At 35.5% G+C, this 23,180-nt stretch overlaps 4 protein-coding genes across 5 annotated transcripts; 2 read left to right on the forward strand and 2 right to left on the reverse strand.

Moving 5' to 3' along the window:
• Positions 1-2,338: 2,338 nt before the first annotated feature.
• LOC129287144 (chloroplast protein FOR GROWTH AND FERTILITY 2-like) lies at positions 2,339-4,650 on the forward strand. The gene is given in 4 exon segments (XM_054923302.1): positions 2,339-2,685; positions 3,624-4,004; positions 4,006-4,119; positions 4,122-4,650. Coding segments are annotated over 3 exon segments (723 nt in total). The 5' UTR covers positions 2,339-2,685; positions 3,624-3,626; the 3' UTR covers positions 4,353-4,650.
• A 1,955-nt stretch (positions 4,651-6,605) lies between these two features.
• On the reverse strand, positions 6,606-7,541 carry LOC129287048 (probable BOI-related E3 ubiquitin-protein ligase 3). Its single transcript, XM_054923190.1, has 2 exons — positions 7,316-7,541; positions 6,606-7,234 (listed from the first exon to the last, which is right to left on the reverse strand). The coding sequence occupies exons 1-2, from the start codon at positions 7,502-7,504 to the stop codon at positions 6,710-6,712; spliced, it is 714 nt and encodes a 237-aa protein (XP_054779165.1). The 5' UTR covers positions 7,505-7,541; the 3' UTR covers positions 6,606-6,709.
• Positions 7,542-14,372: 6,831 nt separating this feature from the next.
• On the forward strand, positions 14,373-18,106 carry LOC129286852 (WD-40 repeat-containing protein MSI2-like). The gene is made up of 6 exons (XM_054922925.1): positions 14,373-14,865; positions 14,993-15,316; positions 15,421-15,564; positions 16,171-16,295; positions 17,423-17,518; positions 17,679-18,106. Exons 1-6 carry the CDS (start codon positions 14,557-14,559, stop codon positions 17,905-17,907), a joined length of 1,227 nt encoding a protein of 408 aa, XP_054778900.1. The 5' UTR covers positions 14,373-14,556; the 3' UTR covers positions 17,908-18,106.
• Positions 18,107-19,560: 1,454 nt separating this feature from the next.
• LOC129287110 (basic leucine zipper 23-like) lies at positions 19,561-23,034 on the reverse strand. Of its 2 annotated transcripts, none has more exons than XM_054923264.1 (3): positions 22,878-23,034; positions 21,509-22,306; positions 19,561-19,948 (listed from the first exon to the last, which is right to left on the reverse strand). In XM_054923264.1, the coding sequence occupies exons 2-3, from the start codon at positions 22,266-22,268 to the stop codon at positions 19,920-19,922; spliced, it is 789 nt and encodes a 262-aa protein (XP_054779239.1). In that variant the 5' UTR covers positions 22,269-22,306; positions 22,878-23,034; the 3' UTR covers positions 19,561-19,919. The 2 variants fall into 2 exon arrangements, with proteins under 2 accessions (XP_054779239.1, XP_054779238.1); XM_054923263.1 differs by lacking the exon at positions 22,878-23,034 and adding an exon at positions 22,759-22,869.
• Between the last annotated feature and the right edge of the window lie 146 nt (positions 23,035-23,180).

Here is a 23,180-nt window from a genome sequence, read left to right on the forward strand (position 1 = left end):
ATTGAAATGATTTTTTCATTATTATAGTCAATCCACTCAGAGATCGAGAAAGTAATGGTCAGGTAAAGGAAAATAATAATTTCATGTCTCACATTTAACCAAAATGTCATGTGAAAAAGGGATGTGATACAATTATATGATAGGTTACATCAAATTATTGATCCTTATATGAATTAGGTAGTCGTAATGTCTTACTAGAGACCACTTATGACTTGTGGGCTAGTAGTATATAAGCCTTTAGGATCGCATATAAGAACAACTAAACTTGAGTTATAATGTTTAAGTTCATTGAATCTAGAATGTGTTTAGATTTAATGAATATAATGCTTTATATAGGGTAAACGAATTGTGTGCGTGCGCACATTTAAATATTTATCTGATAAATATTTGTATATATATGCGTATGTGTATATAAAATATAAAATTCAAAATATAATATGTGTGTGTGTTTTCGAAATATATATATATATATATATATATTTGTATATATAATATAATATAATATTATATTATTGTATTAGTCTTAAATATATGATAAATTAAATTCAATGACTAACATGATATAAAAAGATATCATATCAATTTTATAACTTGAATTTATAAAATAAATTCAAATTAGATATGATATTATAGATTTAATTTATGAAATAAATTAAATTAAATTTCATTAGCTATAAAAACCCTAATTTATATAATATAGATAAGAGACAAGTTTTCACAAAGAGACTCTCTTGACGACAAAATTTTGAGAGTTATAAAAATACCCTAAAAAACAAAAGAAACATTTGATTGATGAACAGAAGTTAAAAGCACTAGCACGTTTTTCATGTTGAAAAGCAGTTCGTGTGGATACCGGTCGAAGGAATCGATATGTGTTGTTAGCTCCTGAGGTCTAAACACTGGAAGGAAGCTCAAAAGTTTGACTTCTAAAAGGTATTTTTTTTATCCACCTTAACTTAAACCAATTTGATCAGTTCACGATCACGTTTAAGATTTAAATCTTTGATTTTTCACTGCGCCTCTCGATCCAATAGCATGGTTTTTAGCAGGATTGATCATTATTACACTTACTAAGGTAACATTATGATTGCTCATATGGTGATCGATCAATATCAGCGACAAAATGATCAACTTCTACTTAAGTGTCAGCTAAACGGTCAACATTTAAGGGATTTAATGAAGTAATCACTTTTGCACCAACTTTAGTAATGTTATGGGTATTTTTTTTCTTTTTTTCTTACTTTAGGTTACTTTAACTAACTACTTCATGAGTATTTTTGCTACTTTTTTAATTCATCTTGTCAAAGCCTGACACATGACATGCACAGTCAATATTTAACACAGAAAACTAATGACTTTAAGGTAAAGTTAATGCTTTGGTCACTTCTGCACTCAATCATGTAATGTTGTGAATATTTATGCCTTTTTTTCTTACTTTATGATATCAGATGCCTCTGGTCGACTATTTTATTTATAGATCCTTTAATCCTTAAAAAAAAAATTCTTAAGAAGACTAGTTTCCAAAAAAAAAAAAAAAACCGTGCTACATTGATTTACTCATTTAGAAATTTAAGAACTATATTTTTTTGGCAAAAATATATTCTTTTGACCCTTTTTTGATATAAAACTTCATATTTTTTGTTGGAATTAAAAAATTTCAAATGGTTCGCATAAAGCTTCTTATTCTTTTATAGCATGGAACTTCATGTCATATCAATATCACACGCACACAAGCGAGAAAATAGTGAATTATCCCACATTTAATCTCCTTGAATCGTTATTCGGCCCAGCCACTTCCCGCCTGAGAAAAATCATAATAATTTCGTAAACGAATGCAATCCATGTTTAACTTTAATTAACAACAACAACAACAACAATAATAATTAATCATTCAATCTTTAAAATTCACTTATTTATAACCCAATCAACAAATTTTAATTAACTTATAATTTAATATTTAAATTTTAAACCTTACAAATTAATTCGTATAGTTTAATCAATTAAAATATTTTTTTATAATTTTAAAAATAAAAGTATAAAAATATAAAATTATGTTAAAATTTAAAATTAATATTTTAAATTATTAAACTCTTTTAATATTTATAAAAATTATAAAATTTTAAAATAATTTTAATATTTATAATTTTATTTTTTAAAATATTAAAATTAATATTTAAATGATTAAAATTATATAAATTAAATTATAAAAATTAAAATTTAAGAATTGAGTTGGATTAAATTAAAATTATAAAAATTGAATTAATTTTTTACCAATAATAATAATAATCGTTGTCGCGGTCGTCCTCCTCGTCGTCATCATAGTTTTAACCATCTGGACGGAAAATTCATCGGTTTTCCAATAGCCATATGTTCTCTTTCTCGTTTCATTTCTGTGCCTCTACCTTCTTCTGCAGATAGAAGCCATCGTCGTCTTCTCCAACTCTCAAGTTGAGTCTAAAGCCTTTAACTCTTCTCATGCGAACCTCTTGGTTAGACGGGTCAATTCCATTTCTTGTAAACACGAAAGCCCTCCCTCATTGTCGACTAGCACCCCCTCTTCTGCTTCATCCCAGCTACACAATAATTTACAGTCTCCTTCCTCCTCCCTGCTGGCTCTTCAGACAGTTCGACGTCCAAATCCCCTATTCTCTATCGGATTAGAATAGGGTTTATCAAAAACGGAAGGTATTTACTTCATGATGTTATTGTCATGGAAGGCTGAATTTCCTTTAATGGGTGTTTATGCAATGATCGCTTAAGTCTTGTGCGCATATATGGTCAGTCCATTGCTTTAGTTGTTTATGATTTATTGTTCTTCTGTTATCTCTGTTCGTTGCATTGCTGTTCGAGACGATTGATGGTTAAAGGAGATATTAAAATTGATTATAGAAGTTTATCCTGTTAGAATCTATTGCCTTTATGGAGCCATTTGTTCTCAAAGAGCGTGACTTTGGGCTACCTATGCTGTAAGATGACATCATTTTGGATTGTATGAGGTTTAACATTACGAACGTGTCAATAGAAAATTCCATTATATGATTTCAATCAATTTCTGAATCTGAACACTGAATTTTACCCTTCAGGTGTCTTGTTTCCTGTGACTTATATACATCAGCTTCTTTTATTGTTTATTGTTTGGGTCTACTCTACTCTGGACCAATGCATGTGTTAGGCTTGTAGCTGATTTTATACTATAAATTTTAACAGTCTTTCCAGTTTTGACATTGCTAAACTTTGATCAAAAATCACCTTACTGACGCCGCTAGATAATGATTATGGACAGATGTTGAATCATGCATAATTGAATTGGAAACATAGGTATATATCAAGCTTTGCTGGAATGTAGCTTTTTTGAATTGAATGGGTTTAACGTTTCGGTCTCGATCTTTCACTTCGGTGAAATTCATAACCTGTGACCATGAGGTTTGTATTGTATAGACTCTTCATACTTCGGTAACTATAACGTATCACGTAACAGTATGGTAAACCAATAGAAATTTACTGGAGTGATTGTGCTCCAGTCAAACCCCTTGCAACACACCCAAATGATATGCTGTTTACTATTAGATGTTTAGACTTGACAGGGCTTATTAAAAGTTGGTCTTTTACACTTTCTATCGCAGGCAATGACAGCTCAGACATTTGTAGTACTCTCTGCTCTTGTCATGATCTTACTTCAACCAGCTTTTCCACCATCAGCTTTGGCAACATTTCAAGCTACATCAAAGGCTGGTGGTCCTGCTGCTGCTGCGGTTGGTAGGAAACTAAGCCAAACTGAGCTGCTAAGTAGTAATTGGACCGGTTTCTTCACTTGTTGCTTGCACACGTTATCAAGGCCTGACCACCTTGCGGCTTTGGCTCCATTATTCATTGGTCGCAGCCGAATGGAGAGTGCTGCTATTGGAGCCCTGTGGGGTCGTGGCCATGATGCTGGTCAAGTCATATTTGGCTTAATATTTTTCCTTCTAAAAGATCGACCTCACATTGAGGTTATCCGAACCTGGGGGCACCCGGGTGGTTGGCCTCACCCTCCTTCTAATCGGTGCTATGGGAATTGGGGAAGCTTCAGAAGTGCCAATGCCATGCGTTGCTTTCGAAAATGGTGAATGTGATGTGATGTGAGTGCATATGAAGCACTTCAGAATCCAGCGGCAGGAAAGAAGATCGGGTTTGCTACAGTGATAGTTCATGGTCTGCAGCCAGATGCATTGATGATGGTATTGCCAGCCCTTGCTCTGTCTTCTCGCTTGGCAGGTGCTGCATTTCTTGTCATGTTCTTGCTCAGGACAATAGTTGCAATGGGAAGCTATACAGTTTTCTTAGGTTCATGTAGTGAGGCTCTGAAAGATTAAGTACCTAGAATAACTGAGAAGCTCACTTGGGTTTCTTCCCTTGTTGCAATAGCCTCGGATTTTCCATCCCCGTTAGCCAGTCTTTGGGGCATAGCTTTTATTAATGCCTCTTTTAAGACAAGTCTCTCTATTTTTGAAGCATATTAATGGACAGAAGAGAAAGCAGGGGCCTGAGAGATATTGGATTGTTTAGAGCAGGTCTATTGTTGTTCCCGCAGCATCTGAGATTGATCGCTGTCATTGTTTCTTGACTCGGGTGTGTATAACTTCATCTATGTATTCAAGGAACACTTCTGCATATGTGTCTTACGTTCTTCTTACTTGCACATACTTTTCTCGTTTTCTTCTATTTTCTGTCCTGCTATGTGCTCTGAGAAGAATCACGGCCCAACCTCAGGCCCTAGATAGCACAATACGGATGCTTAAAAATTTCCTAGCTTAATCGGAAGTGGGAAATGGTGAAGGAGAAGTTTGTGAATCAAATGGATAGAATTAGTGAAAGAAAAAAATGGGTAAATTTTGTTTTATAATTATGCAGCAAGTGTACGGAGATGGATAGCCAGGAATCAGTGTTTAACCACTTCTGCAAGTGCTGTTCTCTGTCGGATTCTTTCAACAAAAATCTCCTAATAACTCCTTAATTATGATTGGAACATTTTGCCCCTTGCGTCATGGTGCCCAAGAATCTATTCTCCATGAAACCTTTATAGAATAGGCAGGGTCATTTGTTTTCCGAAGCTGCAGATCTCCACTATAATGCTTCTTTGACCAATGCTCAATCATTGACACCAACAACTTTTCAATTCAATCAAATCTCGTTTTTGCCTGTTGGGAAATACGGACAGCTAGCAACCATCTCATTGTTCTGAAAGAATAGTTACTTGAGCCAGTTGGCAAATGAAGTTGTCACTTTTATTGTGGTGGCAAGATTAGGTGAATTTTATGTTACCCCATCGGTGAAAAATTTGCCAAAAAAGATTTTCTGGGTCCTTGAGATCACGTTGGAAATACCCCTTCAATAACAGCAAAACCCAGTTCGAGGTCGAAAATAATTGAAATAAGAGACAATTGTCTTATCTCATGTCACTGATTCGAATCGTTTTACTTTTGAATTAAGGGTTATTTTTGTATACAAAAAATCACAAAGGTCCTACAATTCAACTATAGATCAACTTTGTCCTTCAATGTTAAGAATTTCCTCTATCATCATTGTGATATTAAATACTTAATATTCATTGATCATCAGTGGGATTCATTATTTCTTAATATTTTTTTATTGTATTAAGGGTTATTTTTAACTTCTATTTAAAGGGTTATTTTTGCTTTGTAACTCAAATATTTTATAATAAAAATATTAAAAATATATACTATGAGGTCTACTAACGGTCAACTAAATGTGAAAAAATAACAGGGTGGTAAGAAAGAAAATCTTTAAAATTGAGGGACAAAATTAATTCATAATTGAGTTTAGAACATTTTGTGTATAGTTTAGGAATAAAAATGATTTTTAACTTTTTATTTTTTCCCCCAATTCAGTTGGAGTTAAAATTGTTAGATTTAACCAGACAAATCATTGCTCGTCAACTCAAATATTTGAAGGGTCATTTTTGCCCTTCAACTCAAATATTTTATAATAAAAAATTAAAAAATATAATGTGAAACTCACTAATAGCCAACTAAAAGTAAGAAAATGGCAGGATAATAAGGAAGAAAATTTTTAGAGTTGAAGAATAAAATTAACACGTAATTAAATTTAAGAATATTTATAAATTTTCATATATAATTTAAAGATAAAAATGACTTTTAGTTCTTTATTTTTTCCCCCAGTTCAATTGGAGTTAAAAGGAGACAAATCATTTTCATTCCGATAATCCTGCAGACTGGAATTTATTGGGCAAAAGTGATTTTTTTTTTCACAAGCATATCTCATGCCAAAAAAAAAACTATGAGATACATTTTGAAATCGAAGACGCAAACAAGACGGGGACCCCCCCCCCCCCGGCGAGGGCTTATTATGCCTTGCTTATCTTCATCCATTGATATATCAAGTTACTATTTATTTTCAACTTAGCAAGATGGGAGGAAAGTAAAATGGAAAAAGGCGATAAAGTTTCCGGGAATAAAAGATGTTCTATTGTTGTGCATGGTAAAATTCTCTCAGATCAGGGGGCCCTTGAGCATATATTGCTAGTGCGTCTAAATACTCGAAGCCACGAAATCCTTATGAAGTAAAATCTCTGAAAACAACCGAACAAAAGGAAATTTATGATCAAATGATTCATCCATATGATTCTCTGTTCTTTTCGGTGGTTGCCATCATGCCATGTACATGTATTTACTTTTCCCGGAAAATAAGCCTAGAAAATCAAAGCCTCTATGCTGGCCCTCTTTGGCATCGTGCAGACAGGGCAAGCCTGGAGAAAAGGCTCGCAAGCTTTGCACGAAGAAAGGTGTCTGCAAGGAAGGAACAAAAAGCTCGACACCCCACACTTACAACTTTTGCAAGCAGTCATCTCTCCCACTGTCTCTTCTTCTTCTCCTTCCATCAGCTGGTAATCTCCTCCGCTCTCGTCCCAGCAGGATTGTGCGTCATGTGCCAATACATTGTTGAAACTAGAGTGAGCTTTTTCTTTCATCTTCTCCAGAGAGTTATTCAGGGATAATATCAAGGCTTCGCTCTCCACAGCAGCTCTCCGCCATGCCTGATTCTCTGCTTCTAGTCTGTCTAAAAGACATTCTAACTCCATCCTTTTCTTTGCCGCGCTAGCAATTTCTTCATCTTTTTGACCCATCGAATCTCGCACGTTCAATTCCACGGTGCTCAATATCGTCGCCACTTGTCGCTTCCTCTGCTCTTGCAATTTCATGCTCAGGTTCTCACCCTGTTACAACGACCAAGTGAAGGGAATATTATGAATATAAAAGATTGAGCGGAAGAAGTTGGAGGCAGGAATAGCACCGACCTGCAATGTGATATAATGATCAAGCTGGTGATCGAGGAGAAACATGTTGGGGTGGATCTGCATGTAATTGTAACAGTGTTGTGGTTGTATTTGGGGAGGGGGAGGGAAGGCAGCGGCATGGGATGTAAGGAAGTCCTGTGAAGTTTGTGGGAACCCAACGTAAATGGCCATGCGGAAGAGCAGGAGCATTGCCAGATCTCAAGTCCCAAGCCTACGAAAGAGAGAAGGCTGGGGGGGTGCCGAGTGGAATAAAATAAGAGATAGTGACTACTGACAAGTGTGAACGAGAAAAGGGCAAGTCAGACGCGAGTGCGTGTTGTTTAATTTGTCGTCTCTGTGACCAGGGAAGGAAGACGTAGCAGACGCGTTTGTTTTGAAGACTGTCCAAGACGGAATATCTTTTAATTGTCAGTTCCTTCATTCCAATTATCGAAATCCATGCTTCCTATTAATTCCCATTTGATTATTCATTATCATCCCTGAGCTGCTAGTTAATTACTTGCATGTTGGAGCTCGTCTCTGCATAATCCAAAATATTATCCTTCTCTTTTATAATAATTAAAGTGTTCTAAAGACCCGCGTGATTGCTGTCATTTCCGCAATTAAATATGCTCAAAAAATCATCATCATCATCATTTGCCACCAACAATACTTCGTTGATACTAAAAAGCAGACTGCAGCAAAAATACTCAGATTATACTTATCAGTGGCATTCATACTTAACAAATGAGAACGTAGTAACCAAGTATCTTAGTAGTAAATTAATATCAATCAATAATCAATTGATATCAAAATTGCAATGCAGTCTTTTAGTTCTTACTAATATTAATTTGTAAAATTAAAAGACTAAATTGTCCCTCAAATTAAAAAGAAAAAAAAAGAAGAAGAAGAAATCCCAATTGATGGATCCCTTCCAACAATGATGCCATCAATGACATTTTCATTCAAGAAATAATTGGTTTAAGTGACTGAAGAAGAATGTAATCCCATAATTTTTAACCACCTAAAAAGCTTGATGGCCATAAGGCAACTAAGCCTTTTAATTATATATAACAATATATGTATATAAGTAGTAAGCTAAATTTCTAACCATTTTCATATTATAACATATGTTTTGTTAATTTTTGAACAAAACTTGTTATTTTACAAATGTTATTTTATGAACTTGACATTAATAATTACAAATTGAAAACTTTAAAACTTCATACATTTTACTTGTTAAAAGTTTAAATATATTGTTGTTAATCATGAAGGATTAAGACATACAATTAAGATCATCCAATCAATTTTTTTAATTTGTTAAAATCATAATAGATTATTGTTAATTTCAAACGAATTGTTGTGAAAATCTAAATGTACATTTATTGATGAAAGACTAACACATATAATTAAGCTCATCTTCTTCCTTTTTATAGCTTGTTAAAACACGAATGGATTATAGTTAATTTAAAATGAGTTGTTATCAAAACCTGAATGGATAACTTAATATTGATAATTAAAAACACATGTCCATTCATTTTTTATATAATATGAGTATAGTTATATGAGTTAGTTTTCATCAATTAATGTTCATTTGGATTTTAACAAGAATTTATTATAAATTAACAATAGTCCATTCGAGATTTAACAAGTTAGAAAAGTAACAATCCATTAGACCTTTGCTTTTAATTATCAACTACAAGTATCTATTCACATTTTGATAACAATTCATTTAAAATTAACAACAGTTTATTCAAATTTTAATAAGCTAAAAAAACAGATAAGATGTGCTTAATTTTATGTGTTAGTCATTTATCAATAAGTGTACATTTAAGTTTTCACAGCAGTTTATTCAAAATTAATAATAATCTATTCTAGTTTTAACAAGTTAAAAAAAGGATGGGCTTAATTGTATGTGTTAGTTTTTTATTAACAAATATCTATTCAAGTTTTGACAATAACTTATTCATAATTAACAACAATACATTTGAACTTTTAATAAGTAAAATATGTAAAGTTTTAAAACTCAGAATTTGTAAATATCTATGTCAAATTAACAAGTAACATTTATAAAATAATAAGTTTCGTTTAAAAATTAATAGCACACTGTTATATCATAACATGAAAGTAGTTAGAAGTTTGATTTACAACTTATATATATATATATATATATATATTTCTTGCTATTTATAATTAAAGTGTTTGGTGACTCAGTGGCAATCAAGTTTTTTAGCTGATAAGGGTCATGGGATCAAATCCTCCTTTGGTCACTTAAACCAATTATTTATTGAATAAAAATGTTACCGGTGTTGGAGCTCTGGTGATCGACTGCTAGGGGTTCCAACGACCTCACTACTGGCAAGGGTCCGACAGCGGGGTTTCTTTTGTTTTTAAATTTGAGGGACGGATTGGTCTTTTAACCTCACAACTCATTTAAAGACCAAGGGATTGTATTATAATTTTGAAGTAGAATTAACTGATATTAATTTACTACTAAAGTCCTTAGTTGCTATTTTTTCTTAAAAAAAAAAAAACCTCGGATCACATCCTAGCATTAAGGTGGATCATGATCTGAAAGAAATTTTTAAAATAATTTGAAGTTCTTGGTGGGTTGGTAAGACGGTGAAATCAATGTGTGGTGTTATATCTATGTATGATGCATTTAATCTTGATGTGAACTATTCTACGAAGCATGAAAATTTATTAATTTCCACGTAAAAATCTTGTATACTTAATTTTATATATTTAATTATTAATTTATAATTAAATCCAAATAGATGGTTTTTTTTTTTGGCCCATAGTACTTATTTTATAACTTCCTTTTTGTTTAAAACAAGAGTCGAAAGTTAGTGATGGCATCCATACTTGGCCGGGCCTCATTAGTAAAGCTGCGTGGTTAAAATGTTTGAATAAGAAATTGGTAGAAAATGCGATGAAGGGTGTGAGGGAGAAAGAGTGGGAGTGGTGGGATCAGTGTGAGGGGAATCAAACATGGGGCCAAATTTGATGGATCATGACTAAGGATTGAAATACACTATTGGTTTATTATAATTATTAAGAGGCATTGCTGCATTACCGTAGACTAGCTAGTACGAGCAGTTGAAAGCGTGTGCAGGACTTGCGGTGCGTCAATGGCCCAAACAACACGTAATACTTTTGTCTTTTTGACCTGTTTCATTACCTCCCAAGTGGCAGCCCACCTGCCCACCTACCACTTTTTTTTAAAAAAACCTTTTTTGCATATCACCATTACCCCATCGCCTTTATTATTAATTAACATTTGTCAATTTTATTCCTATTACAAATTACCTTAAAAAATTTTTGATTCCAATTTAATATTTCTACATGACTCCTCAAATGTCATGTTTCTCCCTTTCATGGGGTAAAGCTAGAATATTTTTAAATTTTTAAATTTTAAGACATGTTAAATGAATTCACTAGCCTTCCTTATTTTTTTCAGTGAACTTGATTAATGAAGATGAACTTGTGGGGTGGGGGGGGGTTAAGCAAGACCAAATTATCAGAACCGAACAGCTTACTAGAATTTCAGGTGACGAAAATTCAACACGTCTAAATCTAAATCTAGACAGGATCTTCTAAATATACAAAAAGTTGCTGACTCCTAAACCCGACATCTCATGTTAGCTTCTTTTGAACATTTTGGCAAGGTGACACGCCACGCACGCACTTGTCTATCTAAGCCACATGATCCCGCAAATCCTGTGAATCCCCAATCACTGCCCTAAATCCAACCAAACCTTCAGACTCGATTTCGCTGTAAATGTTATACGCGATTACCTTTGCCTTCTCATCACGGGGGCGCCGACCGGCAGCCATACATTATACTCCCTCCGTTTTTATTGGTGTTTAAAAAAATTATATATATCACACACTTTAAAAAAATCAATTAATTATATTAATTATGTCTAAAAATAAAAAAAAATTATACTACAATACTATTTGTGATGAACAATAAATATCAGGCGTGTGAGAGACACTGAGTTTCAATTGATAACAAAAGGATACTGAGCTATTTAACACAGTTTACTTAAATATAAAAAGATATAAAATTTTAGTATAACAAATGTTTGATTATTATTGAAATGTAAAAAGATTACAAACCTAAAACTGAAAACTAAAAAGGACTAATGAATGTAAAATTGTGAATTTTTGATTGAGTGTTGACTATTTTCTTGTATTTTCTTCTTCTATTTATACTGTCAGAGTGGCGGTAGCCTTTTCCTTGAAACCTGCCACGATTGTGTCTTCATGCCAACGATCTAATATTTACAATTAATAAAATTTTGGCATGTTTACTTATTATGATCTTTATTAAGTCTCGGGTTCGGCTTCTTTCGTTTATATTGGGCCTGATGCTTTAATTTCTTAGTCTAACTAGACCTATAAACTATTTGATCTATTTTTCATATTTAGTCCAAACAAATATCCTTCACTAATCATGTTAATCAAGCCTTCATTAATTATTTTTTATGATTATGAATGATAAAATTATAAAAAATAATTTAAAAAGTTTATAAGAAATGTTTATTAAAAAATATAATTTTATTTATATTAAAAAATAAATTAAAAGTGATTGTTTTTTTATAAATATATATAAAAGAAGTATATGGCTTATCATCGATTCGCGGCACGGCCATTTATTCATACCTCAAGGCTTAACTAAAGCATGGTATGGCATCTGCGCAAAGTTCAAGGCACGTGGTCACACTATGACCACCGCCCCCCGACGCGTATGCATGCATGCCTGACCCTCCCACTCTCCAACAAGTTTTGTGGCCTTTGCGCGTATTTCCACAACAACGTAATATGAGCTTCAATTAATTTGCTTGTTTCTTTCCTTAACCCATTTCCCATTGCTATAAATTAGCGTGCCTCGGATAGCGAGTTATAGTAATAGTTGATAAGTACAAGGTCTCATCAAACCCAAATTAATGATCAAGTTTACGGCCGATGGGACAAATTAAGGATGGAATTTTGTCAACATATCCACGTTCCTGTGCTTACGCGCAGGCCACGTGTTCAGTTAGAGGTGAAAAATGAATACGGTTGAATGTGGTGTGTACTGTGTCGTGTATATATAAAAAGCCCAGGTGTCCGGTCAGAATTGAATTATGAGATGGTGTTTGGACGTTAAGCTAGACACCAACACACACGCAAATAGCGTGAAAGCGGCCATATGTGCTTGCACCTATATCCTCTTGGCAGCTCCTTTGTTACTTTGGACGGAAGCACACGGTGTGGAGAATTATTGAGGGCCTCTTCTGCAACCTTGACTCCATGTCTGCACGTCGCTTCTTATTCTGTACTATTCTTTTTTCTTTTCTCTTTTTACCACCAGTGTCGTTCAGTGCTTAGTGTAGTAATTAAGCAGAACTCGGATATATATATATATATATATACATGAACCTCCAAGCTAGTCATGAGGACGTACGCTCTCTCTTATACATGTACAGCTTCTTCCAACCCATGTCCTGTTTCTTCATAATTTCTCCATCTCATCGTTAATGCCTCTCTTCTAAGGTGGTCCAATTGTGCATTATTGGTTTTCTATTAATCATCCGAGCCTATATATACAAACGTTCGAGTGTTTATAGGCAAACATCTCGCATATGGATTAATAATCATTAATATAATCAAGAAGAAAAGAAAAGGGACGAGTATATATGCGCACCTGTCTCGTGTTCTCTCAATGAATGGTGATTGCTGAAATGCTTTTTTGTTTGGCGCCAAAGAACATTCGTTTCGGAGCAAAAGTTAAATTAGGTAATTAAAATAGTTTTTTGTTGCCAACGAAGGAGGTTGCTAATTAAGCTGAAAAGGCGTATAAAAGTATAAAGCAGAAACCAGAGGGGGCTGGGATAGAAGGGATCAGGTCCCCTCGTGACTAATTACTTTGGACTAGAAATGATATGAAATATGAATTCTAATGTAACTCATAGTCTCGGACCAGATTGGCATATTATTTCCAGTCCACAGATACACTTGTATTCATATTAATCATTGAAAATCAATATATATCCATGTTTATGTTGGGAAAGTAATTCTTCTTCGCTGTTATATTCAGGGCCCGTTTGGTAGGATTGAACTCAGCCCAAAGAAGTGGAAGTATAAAGTTCAACATTAACACATTTCAGGGTAGCGGTCTGACCCCTTAAACATAATTACAGGGTTCGATTTTTGAAAGTATATATAAAAAAACATTACTTGAAAAAAAATAATTCCTTAAATATCGTCAGATTTTTTAGTAGATTAACTTTACGGCTGCTGACAATAAGGCTGCCTTTGGCCAAAACAAAAAACAGATTAACACATTCGATATCCTGAATTGGCTCCCTTGGGAAACTATCACTTCCACCAGATAATTTGATGGGCTCGGCTTCCACAACTAAACCTAAGGAGTTGGCCTCCACTTTCGAGGAAGTCTATAGTGTGACCATGTTGCCCCCATCACCCTCTCTCCTTAAAACAACCGATAGTTATATCATTTACAATTTGGGTAATATTCCTTTCATTTTTTTATAAGTCACTTTTATTAATTTCATCAATATTAATATAAAAAAATTAAAAAAATAAAAATATATAAAATTTTACATATACCCTTATATAATAAATAAAATAAATTATATTATGTTACTTTTTTTTTATAAAAATAATTTTAAAAATGACTTATAAAGTCATATCATTGACTAATTAGCTATACAATGGCATTTTGATTTGATGTTTCGACAGTGAATCAGAACAAGTGCCCTTAGCAAGGCCTATACCGATTAGGCGTCTCTTCCTTTCTTTTCCTCTCTTTTCCTTCACTTTCTCCATCTTCATTATTTAAATTTTTTTATTAAATAATTTTTTTAAATGAAAAAATTAATAAATGGTAGAGATGAAAAAGTAAAGGAAAATGGAGGAAAAGAAAGTGGAGAGACTCCACTTCCTATACATATCGTTGACGTTGAGAGCTTTTTTTTTTTTTTTTTTCGGAGAATGCAGGTGAAATCCCAGTACTGTTACTTACATTTTGAGAATGGATGGATTGAATCGGACGGTGGAGAGCGAAGGATGCGAGTGGAAGGTGGAGGTGGCCTCACCGTCATCGGCTTGGCCCGAGATTAAATTGGGCTTCCAGTGACGCCTAAGGGTTTTAGGAGGTGGCCAGACATGATTCGGGACCTTTAAGAGGGGCTTTCTTTGCACCCGCATTGGCGAGAGGGTCTGTTATCGGTTTTGGAGGGAAAAAGGCAGAAATGGCGGAAGACTACGAGCAGGACGCAGCTCAGGTGGAAGAGGAGTTTGCCGTTTGGAAGAAGAACACCCCCATCCTGTACGATCTCGTGGTTTCCCACCCGCTCCAGTGGCCCTCTCTTACTGTCCACTGGGTCCCTTCCTCCCCTCAACCCCACCCGCACTCTTCGTTCAACCTCCACAAGCTTCTCCTCGGTACTCACACTTCCGAAGGTGTCCCCAACTTTCTCATGATCGCCGAGGCTTCGCTCCCCGTCAACGCTTCCCATGCCGTCGTTAATGTCGATTCCGATAATCCTGCTACCCCTAGGGTATATTCTTGTTTTTGCTCGGTTATTGGCTTATTCCTGAACTGGTTTTTGCGCACTAAATGTTCGATAAAATTCGACAGTTTGACTCTTTGTTAGGTTTTGCTTTTCTTGTTTCATTCTTTTGTAGATAGAAATCGCTCAAAGAATTGCCGTTGACGGGGAGGTGAATCGTGCTCGGTGCATGCCGCAAAACCCGAATGTTATTGGCGCCAAAACTAGTAGCTCCGAGGTTTATGTGTTCGATTCTGCCAAACAGCTCGGGAAGCAGCAAGCACTTGGTTGTGACCCTGATTTGAGATTGAGGGGTCATGACAAAGAGGGATATGGTTTGTCTTGGAGCCCCTTTAAGCAAGGGTACCTTTTAAGTGGTTCCCATGACCGTAAGATTTGCTTGTGGGATATATCAGCTTCCCTTCAAGAGAACGTGCTCGACGCAATCCACATTTATGAGGTAATGCCGAAACTTCTTGTTTATTCCTTGATATGGAACACTGATCATCTTGCCATATTGGCTGATATTTGATTATGAATTTGGACTCGTGAATGTTACTTCAGGCCCATGAAACTGCGGTTGAAGATGTATCATGGCATATGAAGAATGAGAATTTATTTGGGTCTGTAGGAGATGACTGTAAGTTGATTATTTGGGACTTGCGAACAAACCAACCCCAGCAATCAGTTAAAGCACATGAAAAGGAGGTAATGCAGTCAATGTATCATTGTTATTGAGTCCCTAATTCACTGAGCATGTAAATTGGTTTGAAGTGTAAATCTTAGTCTGAAGAAATTAGAAATCATGCATAATGTGTCTAGCATTTTTGTTGGTATGTGCGCTTAGAACTTTTATTGCTCGCTTTATTCGGCTGTGTAGCCTTGAGTCTTGTACCTTAGCTATTCAGACATGTTTAGGGGAAAAGTATTGTCAATTGCTTCTTCATTTAAACAATGCCATCCGTTGCACTGGGTAACTTTGAGCTGGGATTATGCAGTGCGTGAGGTGTTTAGGAATTAAACTGGATAATTCAAAGCATGGGAAATTTGTTAGTTTCTAATTCTTGCTGCCGGAGAAGTTTGCTAATTCTCGTCATATGATGAACGATATATATTATACTTGTGATTAATTAACATATCACTCAAACTCTGTTATGGAATAAATAAGGTTCTCATTGTATTCGGCTACCTCCCTCTAGATTCATGATTACAAATACAGACTGTAAGAGGCAGAAAGAGAGAGACCACAAAATAGCTGACTTCCATATGATTTGTTTCTGATGATTATCTTCTCCACTTTTTGTTCTGATTCAGGTAAACTTTCTCTCATTCAATCCATTTAATGAATGGATTTTCGCAACAGCATCTTCGGACACAACTGTTGGTCTCTTTGATACTCGGAAGCTGACAGTGCCACTTCACGTCCTAAGCAGTCACACGTATGTCCTTTGCCTACCAAGTTTTGTTTTGTTTTATAATCTTCTAGGATCATTTTCCTACCAAGTCCCTGTTCTTGATAATATAAGACATAGACATAGGTTCCCTGTTTTGTCTAAGAACAAGGCAGCCGACTGGCTTGCCAGGACAAGTTTAGCAGTTGTGGAATGTGCCTTAGAGGTACGGATCTGGTTATCTACCCAAAAAGCAAAAAACAAAAAACTTTTTGCTATTGTTGATTTTGATAAGTTGGCTTGCAGAACCGGGGTTGGTTAACCGTTGCCATTTCCCAGAATTTCTTTTATGTCTGCAGTTTTATTTTATGGATGGAATCTGGTATTTGGACGGCCAAAAAATAAAAAGAATAAAAGATAAAGACAAGATGTATAGTAAAGTGAACCCCCATGCAGCTCTTCCTAGACCTGATATGCCTTTTGTTTGTTTAAATGTATGGCGTGCTATTTAATTAATATATGTATAAATTTTTTTTTTTTAAATGTGTATGATACAGTTCAAAAGTGGATGTCAATTTGGTTAGAGGTTTGTTCTTGGTACTAAATTTGGTTTAGTTATCCTTCCTCTGGCTTAAGTTATCAGGTCTTTCGTGATCCTTATTATTTTTTCTGCCTCATTTATCGAACATCTTTCATGTAAGTGGCAATGACGATGAAAATGACTACAAAGTAGACACTAATTGGTTTCTGGCCAAAAAAACTCGGGATGATACACATTTGTTCTGCTAATGGGTTTTGAATTTGTGGTTTTTGCAATTTAACATGCTTCTGTTATAAATACATGATTCTTTTACACCTGTATACGAGGCTAACCTTGGAGGACCCAATACTCCTAATATGCTGATTGGTGCGAATGGAGGCACAATAAAATATTCAAGGTGGTATCATGGCTTAGATGGCCAGCTCCCCTCTAATGCGCAGGGCTTGTCAACTTCTCATTATTTTTGGGGTCTTTAGACCTGTGACTGTAATTGGTCCATGTCAACGTTGTGTAATGGGTCGAAACTGATCTCCTTGGATGCTTTTTTATTACATGGTTCCTGGGTCATAGCGGAGGAAAAACCCAGCTTTATCCGCACTGAGCACTGATCTAGTTTACTATTTAATGCGTACAGAGATGAGGTATTTCAGGTAGAATGGGATCCCAATCACGAGACCGTGTTAGCATCTTCTAGTGCTGATAGAAGGCTAATGGTGTGGGACCTTAACAGGTATTTAAAAGGATAACCAGACTCTTCCGGATTGTATTGTTTCTTTGCATCCGTCACGTTCATGTTGCATTGCTTTATGTCGGAGATGTGTAGACAAAGAATAGGAAAACTGGGTAAACAGAAGAATCGAAATTACCCTTGTAATTTTTCATGACAACAGAGTTGGGGACGAGCAGTTAGAAGGGGATGGGGACGACGGGCCTCCTGAGCTTCTCTTCTCTCACGGGGGTCACAAAGGGAAAATATCAGACTTTTCATGGAACAAAAATCAGCCATGGGTGATCTCTAGTGTCGCGGAAGACAACTCTTTCCAGGTTTGGCAAATGGCCGAGAGCATTTACCATGACGGTGACGATGATGACATGTGGACTGCTGATAATGAGAACTAGGCATAGGCACAGTTTAAAGGCAATGCTTTGTATTATCGTTTTTATTTCTATTCAATCTGCACTGTTTTCTGTTGATTGTACGCAGCTGGAACGATGATGGTATTAGGCAGAATTATCTTGGTCATTGTGTGCATTCTCATCATGGCCTTAAATGAATGGATTAAGATCCTCTCAACTGAGGGATGTTAATTTTTAATCACTAGATTGTGGACTAATGGTAAAAAAGTTTATTATTAAAAGTCCTCTGTTTAGGGTTCAGCATATGGATTCAGGGATCATTAATGTAAAATATTAGTTCACATGGAATAATACTTTGATTTAATGCGACAACTTGGAAAGAAGATAAGATAATTACAGGTAGTTAAATGAGAGTACTTAAAAAAAGTTAAGTATTGCATTTCTGAAACGACTGTTGTAAAATAAAATACAAAGCCATTTATTTTATTAACAAGCTTCCATTCTTCTAATTAAAATTAAGGGTAAGGTCATGCTTTCTAGAGCTCCAGGTTCCTTTCCAAGCAGATAAATCTATCATGAGTTGATGGAAGAGAAGTATACATCAGTTATGTTACAAGCGGCACTAGTTAATTTATATAGACAAGGTGCCTTATCAAATACATAATCAGAATTGAAAGAAACGAAATAAAAATTAAAGGTTTGTTATTCATTTCATGCTCACATAACATTCACTAACAGGCTACAGAGTCGTTCGTTTTCCAATCAATCCAAAAAGACAGATGTGTACTTTCTTCCATATTCAATCCCCCGCTGAGATGTCAAGCTTGATTTTAGAAAAGATAATTCAAACAAGCTGAACTTATTTTGGCCAAGCTTGACTTAATTTATTGAATTGAACTTAAAATACTTGAACATAAAAAAACTTGTATAATTAAACTCAACCTTAACACCTCATACTTTTAGGTTACATCAAATATTTAAATTAGTAAATATTATTTTATTTTTATTTTTTTTAGTTAATTTCAATTTTATTTCAAAAAATTGATATCTTCAATTTTTATCTTATTTTAACAATACTTTTATTAACAAATAAAAAATTCAGGTATTTAAGCTAAGTTCATTCAAAATTAAGTTTGCCCCTGATTTTTTCAGGCTTAGTCGGGCCAGAACACAAATTTTAAACTCTTAAGCCCAACCCTGAGAGTTTTTTGGTTGGCCGAAATTAGCCCCCTCCGTGTGATTCCAAAAGCAGGCTCCGGATTCTCAAACAAAGAAACTAAATAACTAATGCAGGGCCTGCCTTCACTTGCGGACATAGCAAATGTCCATTTGCAAATCTATCCATTAGAAGACAACAGCCTCTTCATCACACAAATCAGGCACCCTCGCACAGTAAAACGCTGAAGGTAGAGAGAGGAGTAAATTTATGTTACTATCAAAGTTGAAAAGGAACAACATGATAGCATCTACGCATGCCACCTTTCTTGTTTCACTTAAAAATCAGATTTCTGATTAAACAAAAGGAAGTTTGTGTCTTGCCCGTTCTCAGCAAATAATACGGAAAGATGAAAAACACCATCTTACCCATATTGCCAGACTGCCAGAGCTTATAAAGTGTGCAACGTCACTAAAACACCCTCACAAAACGTTAAGCATAAATCATAACCATCCAGTCATGAACAGAAGACATGTAAAGATTTGAGAAGAAACTTAATTTCATAAAAGAACACAAAGTCTGTCTCTGTCATAAGCTCTGCTGGCTACAGATCCACTGCTGTTTCTGCCTAACAAATCATCAATGTAGGATTCGGTATAATTGAACAACATCAATCTACGCATACCCAGCAAAGCTAGATCTTCCCTCTCACAATAGCCATCCCAGGCCGATAACCCCAGAGGTGGCCAAAAAGAAAGGAAAGAATTTTTCAAGGGAAAAAAATGAAGATCAGATCCACAGATTGACCTGATGGATGGCTGATGCCGCAACTGTAAATGAGTAATTGGCAGAGGTTATGTACTGTGAAGCCGATGAGAACTACCATCAAATTGGCTCTTCAACCAGCTCTTGCGGCACGAGTTCCCCCTAATAAATGAAGAAAGATATGATCATTAGCAAAGAATACTGAGCAAGAATTTGCAATCAGACGCATCAGATTACTGCTAAAGGATTTGACATGCCAATTCGCAAAAACTACCAGCAAAACATTGAAAAAGGTACTCAACGAAGTTAGGAAGAAAGATGCTCGTTCACATCTCCCCTCTCTTGTATTAAAGGTTGTCCAGCAAGATCTGATTGCAGTCACCAATCTTAAGTGCACTGGACCCATGCAAACTATTAGTTGTCCTATTGATCAATTTAAATCTTAACGGGGATGACCTAACTCATAATTTGGCTTCACAGACTAACTTGTGCATTTAACATCTTTTTGTCATAAAATGTTAGAAGAGCTTCTTATAGGATTATAGTGATCGTTCTAAAATCCGCCTTTGTTGCAGAAATTCAAGATTACCTCACCTGAAATCCAGCAACCTGATGGAACCCTCTGCTCTAATAAGCTTCAAACAAGTGAAAACCAGAAAATACAATACAAATGGACTGAAAAATATTATCGCTGCTGAATAATAAAATCGGATTACAAGAGAAAATCATGATTCAAGCGAAACTCACCTCTATCATACACCCAAGCACTGAAACTACAACCACATGATAGTTAAAAAGTACACGGAACATTACAAAATACACCTTCATAGAAAAGAAGCACAAACATAAGTCAGTCATACACCACTAGAATAGAAAGAGAAATTGGTGAAGAAAGAATGATCTCCCCCCACCCCAACCCGGCATTCAAGAGGCCAGCTCTCCTCACTGCTCTTAATTTTCTGAAGACTTCACACCCTTCCCTCCAGGAAAAGGAAAGATTTAAAGACCCAAAAAGTTGCAAAAGGCTGAACATGCTAATCCCTATTCATACTCCACTTTTCCCCCTATGGCCAGGAACCTTTGGGTAATTCTCTTACCCACTGGAAGATAATTCTATAGTCCATTGGAGTTGCTCTTCCTACACCATTTCCCTTACCATAGATTATGCTATAGGCCCTAGTAAATCATATATAAATCTGTTCTAATTCTTCAGCTCTATTACAACCACTCTTCAGCACCATAGCACAACAGTTATTACGAATTTTAGCAATAACATGATACTCCCTCCATTTTCGAATATAGGAGAATTTTAACTAACTCACAATTTAAGAAAATTAGTTAATCATAATAATGATATCTGAAATTGATATGTTTGGACTAAAATGGCATTGTAATTAATGTTTACCTTTTCCCTCTAATTTTATGATACCATCCATTTATGAGGGACAATTTGGGGAGAACGTAATTAATGCCTTTTGAAATGGTAGTTTTGCTTCTAATAAAAAAGTAAAAAACAGAAAAATAGGACTCCAATAGGACCAACTAAATTTCCATAGCCCTGTATCATATTATCCAAGCCAAAAGCAAGCGGTAAATCACCCTCACATCAAATCATGCATCTCAAGTGCTCTCTCTCTCTCTCTCTCTCTCTCTCACACACACACACACACACACACAGAGCAAGCAAATTCAATTTAGAATGAAAGAGTTAACAGGCTTCACCTTTGCCCTTATTTTCTGTAGAAGAATTGACCTTAGGCACTGTCTGTCCAGCTCCACAACCAGGAATATCCTTACGCCCTATATTATGGCTTGCTAGGCACTGGAGACTCTCAAATTCACAACCATTAAACCCTTCACCATTTAGCGGTGAGCCTTCTGTAGTCTCTTCTTCTGCTCCAGGACGAAGGCAATAGACCAAATCATTACACTGCATGTTACAGGGATTCAACACATAAGAACCAGGCAAGCTTGGATTTGGTGGGTTTGAATTAGCTGATTTCTGATATGGAAATGAACCAATCTCCCCTTCAATCCTCCCCCGAATGTCCACAAGCAAGCACTTTAGCCTTGCAATTTCAGCCTCTAAAGCAGCCTGGCCTTGCAACTTCTTCATTAAATGCTGATTCAAGGCCCTCAACTTCACAACCTCATCCTCTAGAGATGCAGTCCGGGCTTTCTTTTTCTCACGATATTTGCGAACTGCTTCACGATTACCAAGAGGACGTTTCTTTGATTTCTTTTCCACTGACTCTGCAGTGTCATCAGTGCCAGCCTTGTCCTCAGCAGGAGCGGGGACAATTTTGGTGTGAACATGATAACAAGTATGGGTGTGTGAAAAATCAGGGCCAGGAGGATTGCAAGTGTGGGTGTGAGTACAAGCATGCGTATCCTTGAGAAGTTCTTCGAAGAAACTATCCATTGAGCAACTGCTTGGAAGTTCGCCCACGTTTGGGCTCGAGAACACTTCACCGTCGTCCATTGGGCGAGAGGAAACTCCAATTAAACGCAGAGATGGTACTGGTTAGAAAAGAGGGAGATATTTATAATAACGAACTTGATCGATAATTCCTTCATAAAATCAATACCATTCAACTGAAGAGAAAAGGGAAACTTCATGAAAGATACAAATTAGCCAAGAAAACAAAAGAAATTGATCACACATCGGAAAATGTTTTTAAAGCAATTAAATAAAAAATCAATAACAACTTTGTAGCCTTATCAAAATTACACCACGAGCATTTTACAGTTTGGTCGCAACCCGGATTGCATTTCACGGTGGCCACAACCAACTTGTTCAACAACCAACAATCAAGTAAGAAATGAAATATTTGCTTAGCGCGAATCGGAGAAACAGAGAACACAAAAAACGACACAATCAATAACACAAAAAACGACACAATCAATACCAAAAAGCAGCTTTATTGATTCAATCACGGCCCAAACTGAAAAAAAAGAGGTATCGCGAAAACCTAAGAAGATGAGCAGGTTACAAGGAGGCACATGAGACGAAGGGGAAGTTTGCAGTGAAAACATGAAACCCTAAATTTAAAAAAAAAAAAAACATTACAGAAAGAAAAAATAGACGGACCAGGGCGAGGCGATAGATTCAGAGATTCTACACGATTGCTTCCAAAAATAAAGTCACGACCGAGAGTCACTGGCTTGGCAATATACAGGTACTCAGAGAAGTCGCTTGTATGTTACAGTCATGGCCAATCAAAATCGTGTATCACTATGAATTTCAATATCAGTATCGTCATCATCAGCATTTCCATAAAAGGAGAATACAGGGGAAAAAAAATTATTTACAGAGAAAAATTAAAAATAAATTTTAGTTAAAAATAAATTTATTTTTATTTTAATAATAATTTATTTTATATTAGTTCTTGTT

Source organism: Prosopis cineraria, unplaced genomic scaffold (genome assembly GCF_029017545.1).
Source record: "Prosopis cineraria cultivar Desert tree isolate PC_DT_omini unplaced genomic scaffold, ASM2901754v1 PC11, whole genome shotgun sequence".
In the NCBI taxonomy this organism is placed as follows: Eukaryota; Viridiplantae; Streptophyta; class Magnoliopsida; order Fabales; family Fabaceae; genus Prosopis; species Prosopis cineraria.

Excerpts from the sequence above, each read along its gene's own strand:
- LOC129287110 (XM_054923263.1), bottom strand. The coding sequence starts at position 22,822 with ATGTTTTCACTGCAAACTTCCCCTTCGTCTCATGTGCCTCCTTGTAAC. Across the intron at positions 22,307-22,758 it reads TAACCTGCTCATCTTCTTAG|TACCATCTCTGCGTTTAATT; the intron begins GTTTTCGCGATA and ends TTTTCTAACCAG. Across the intron at positions 19,949-21,508 it reads TACAGAAAATAAGGGCAAAG|GGGGAACTCGTGCCGCAAGA; the intron begins GTGAAGCCTGTT and ends TTCATTTATTAG.
- LOC129287048 (XM_054923190.1), bottom strand. The coding sequence starts at position 7,504 with ATGCTCCTGCTCTTCCGCATGGCCATTTACGTTGGGTTCCCACAAACT. Across the intron at positions 7,235-7,315 it reads ATCATTATATCACATTGCAG|GGTGAGAACCTGAGCATGAA; the intron begins GTCGGTGCTATT and ends TCGTTGTAACAG.
- LOC129286852 (XM_054922925.1), top strand. The coding sequence starts at position 14,557 with ATGGCGGAAGACTACGAGCAGGACGCAGCTCAGGTGGAAGAGGAGTTT. Across the intron at positions 15,317-15,420 it reads ACGCAATCCACATTTATGAG|GCCCATGAAACTGCGGTTGA; the intron begins GTAATGCCGAAA and ends ATGTTACTTCAG. Across the intron at positions 15,565-16,170 it reads TTAAAGCACATGAAAAGGAG|GTAAACTTTCTCTCATTCAA; the intron begins GTAATGCAGTCA and ends GTTCTGATTCAG.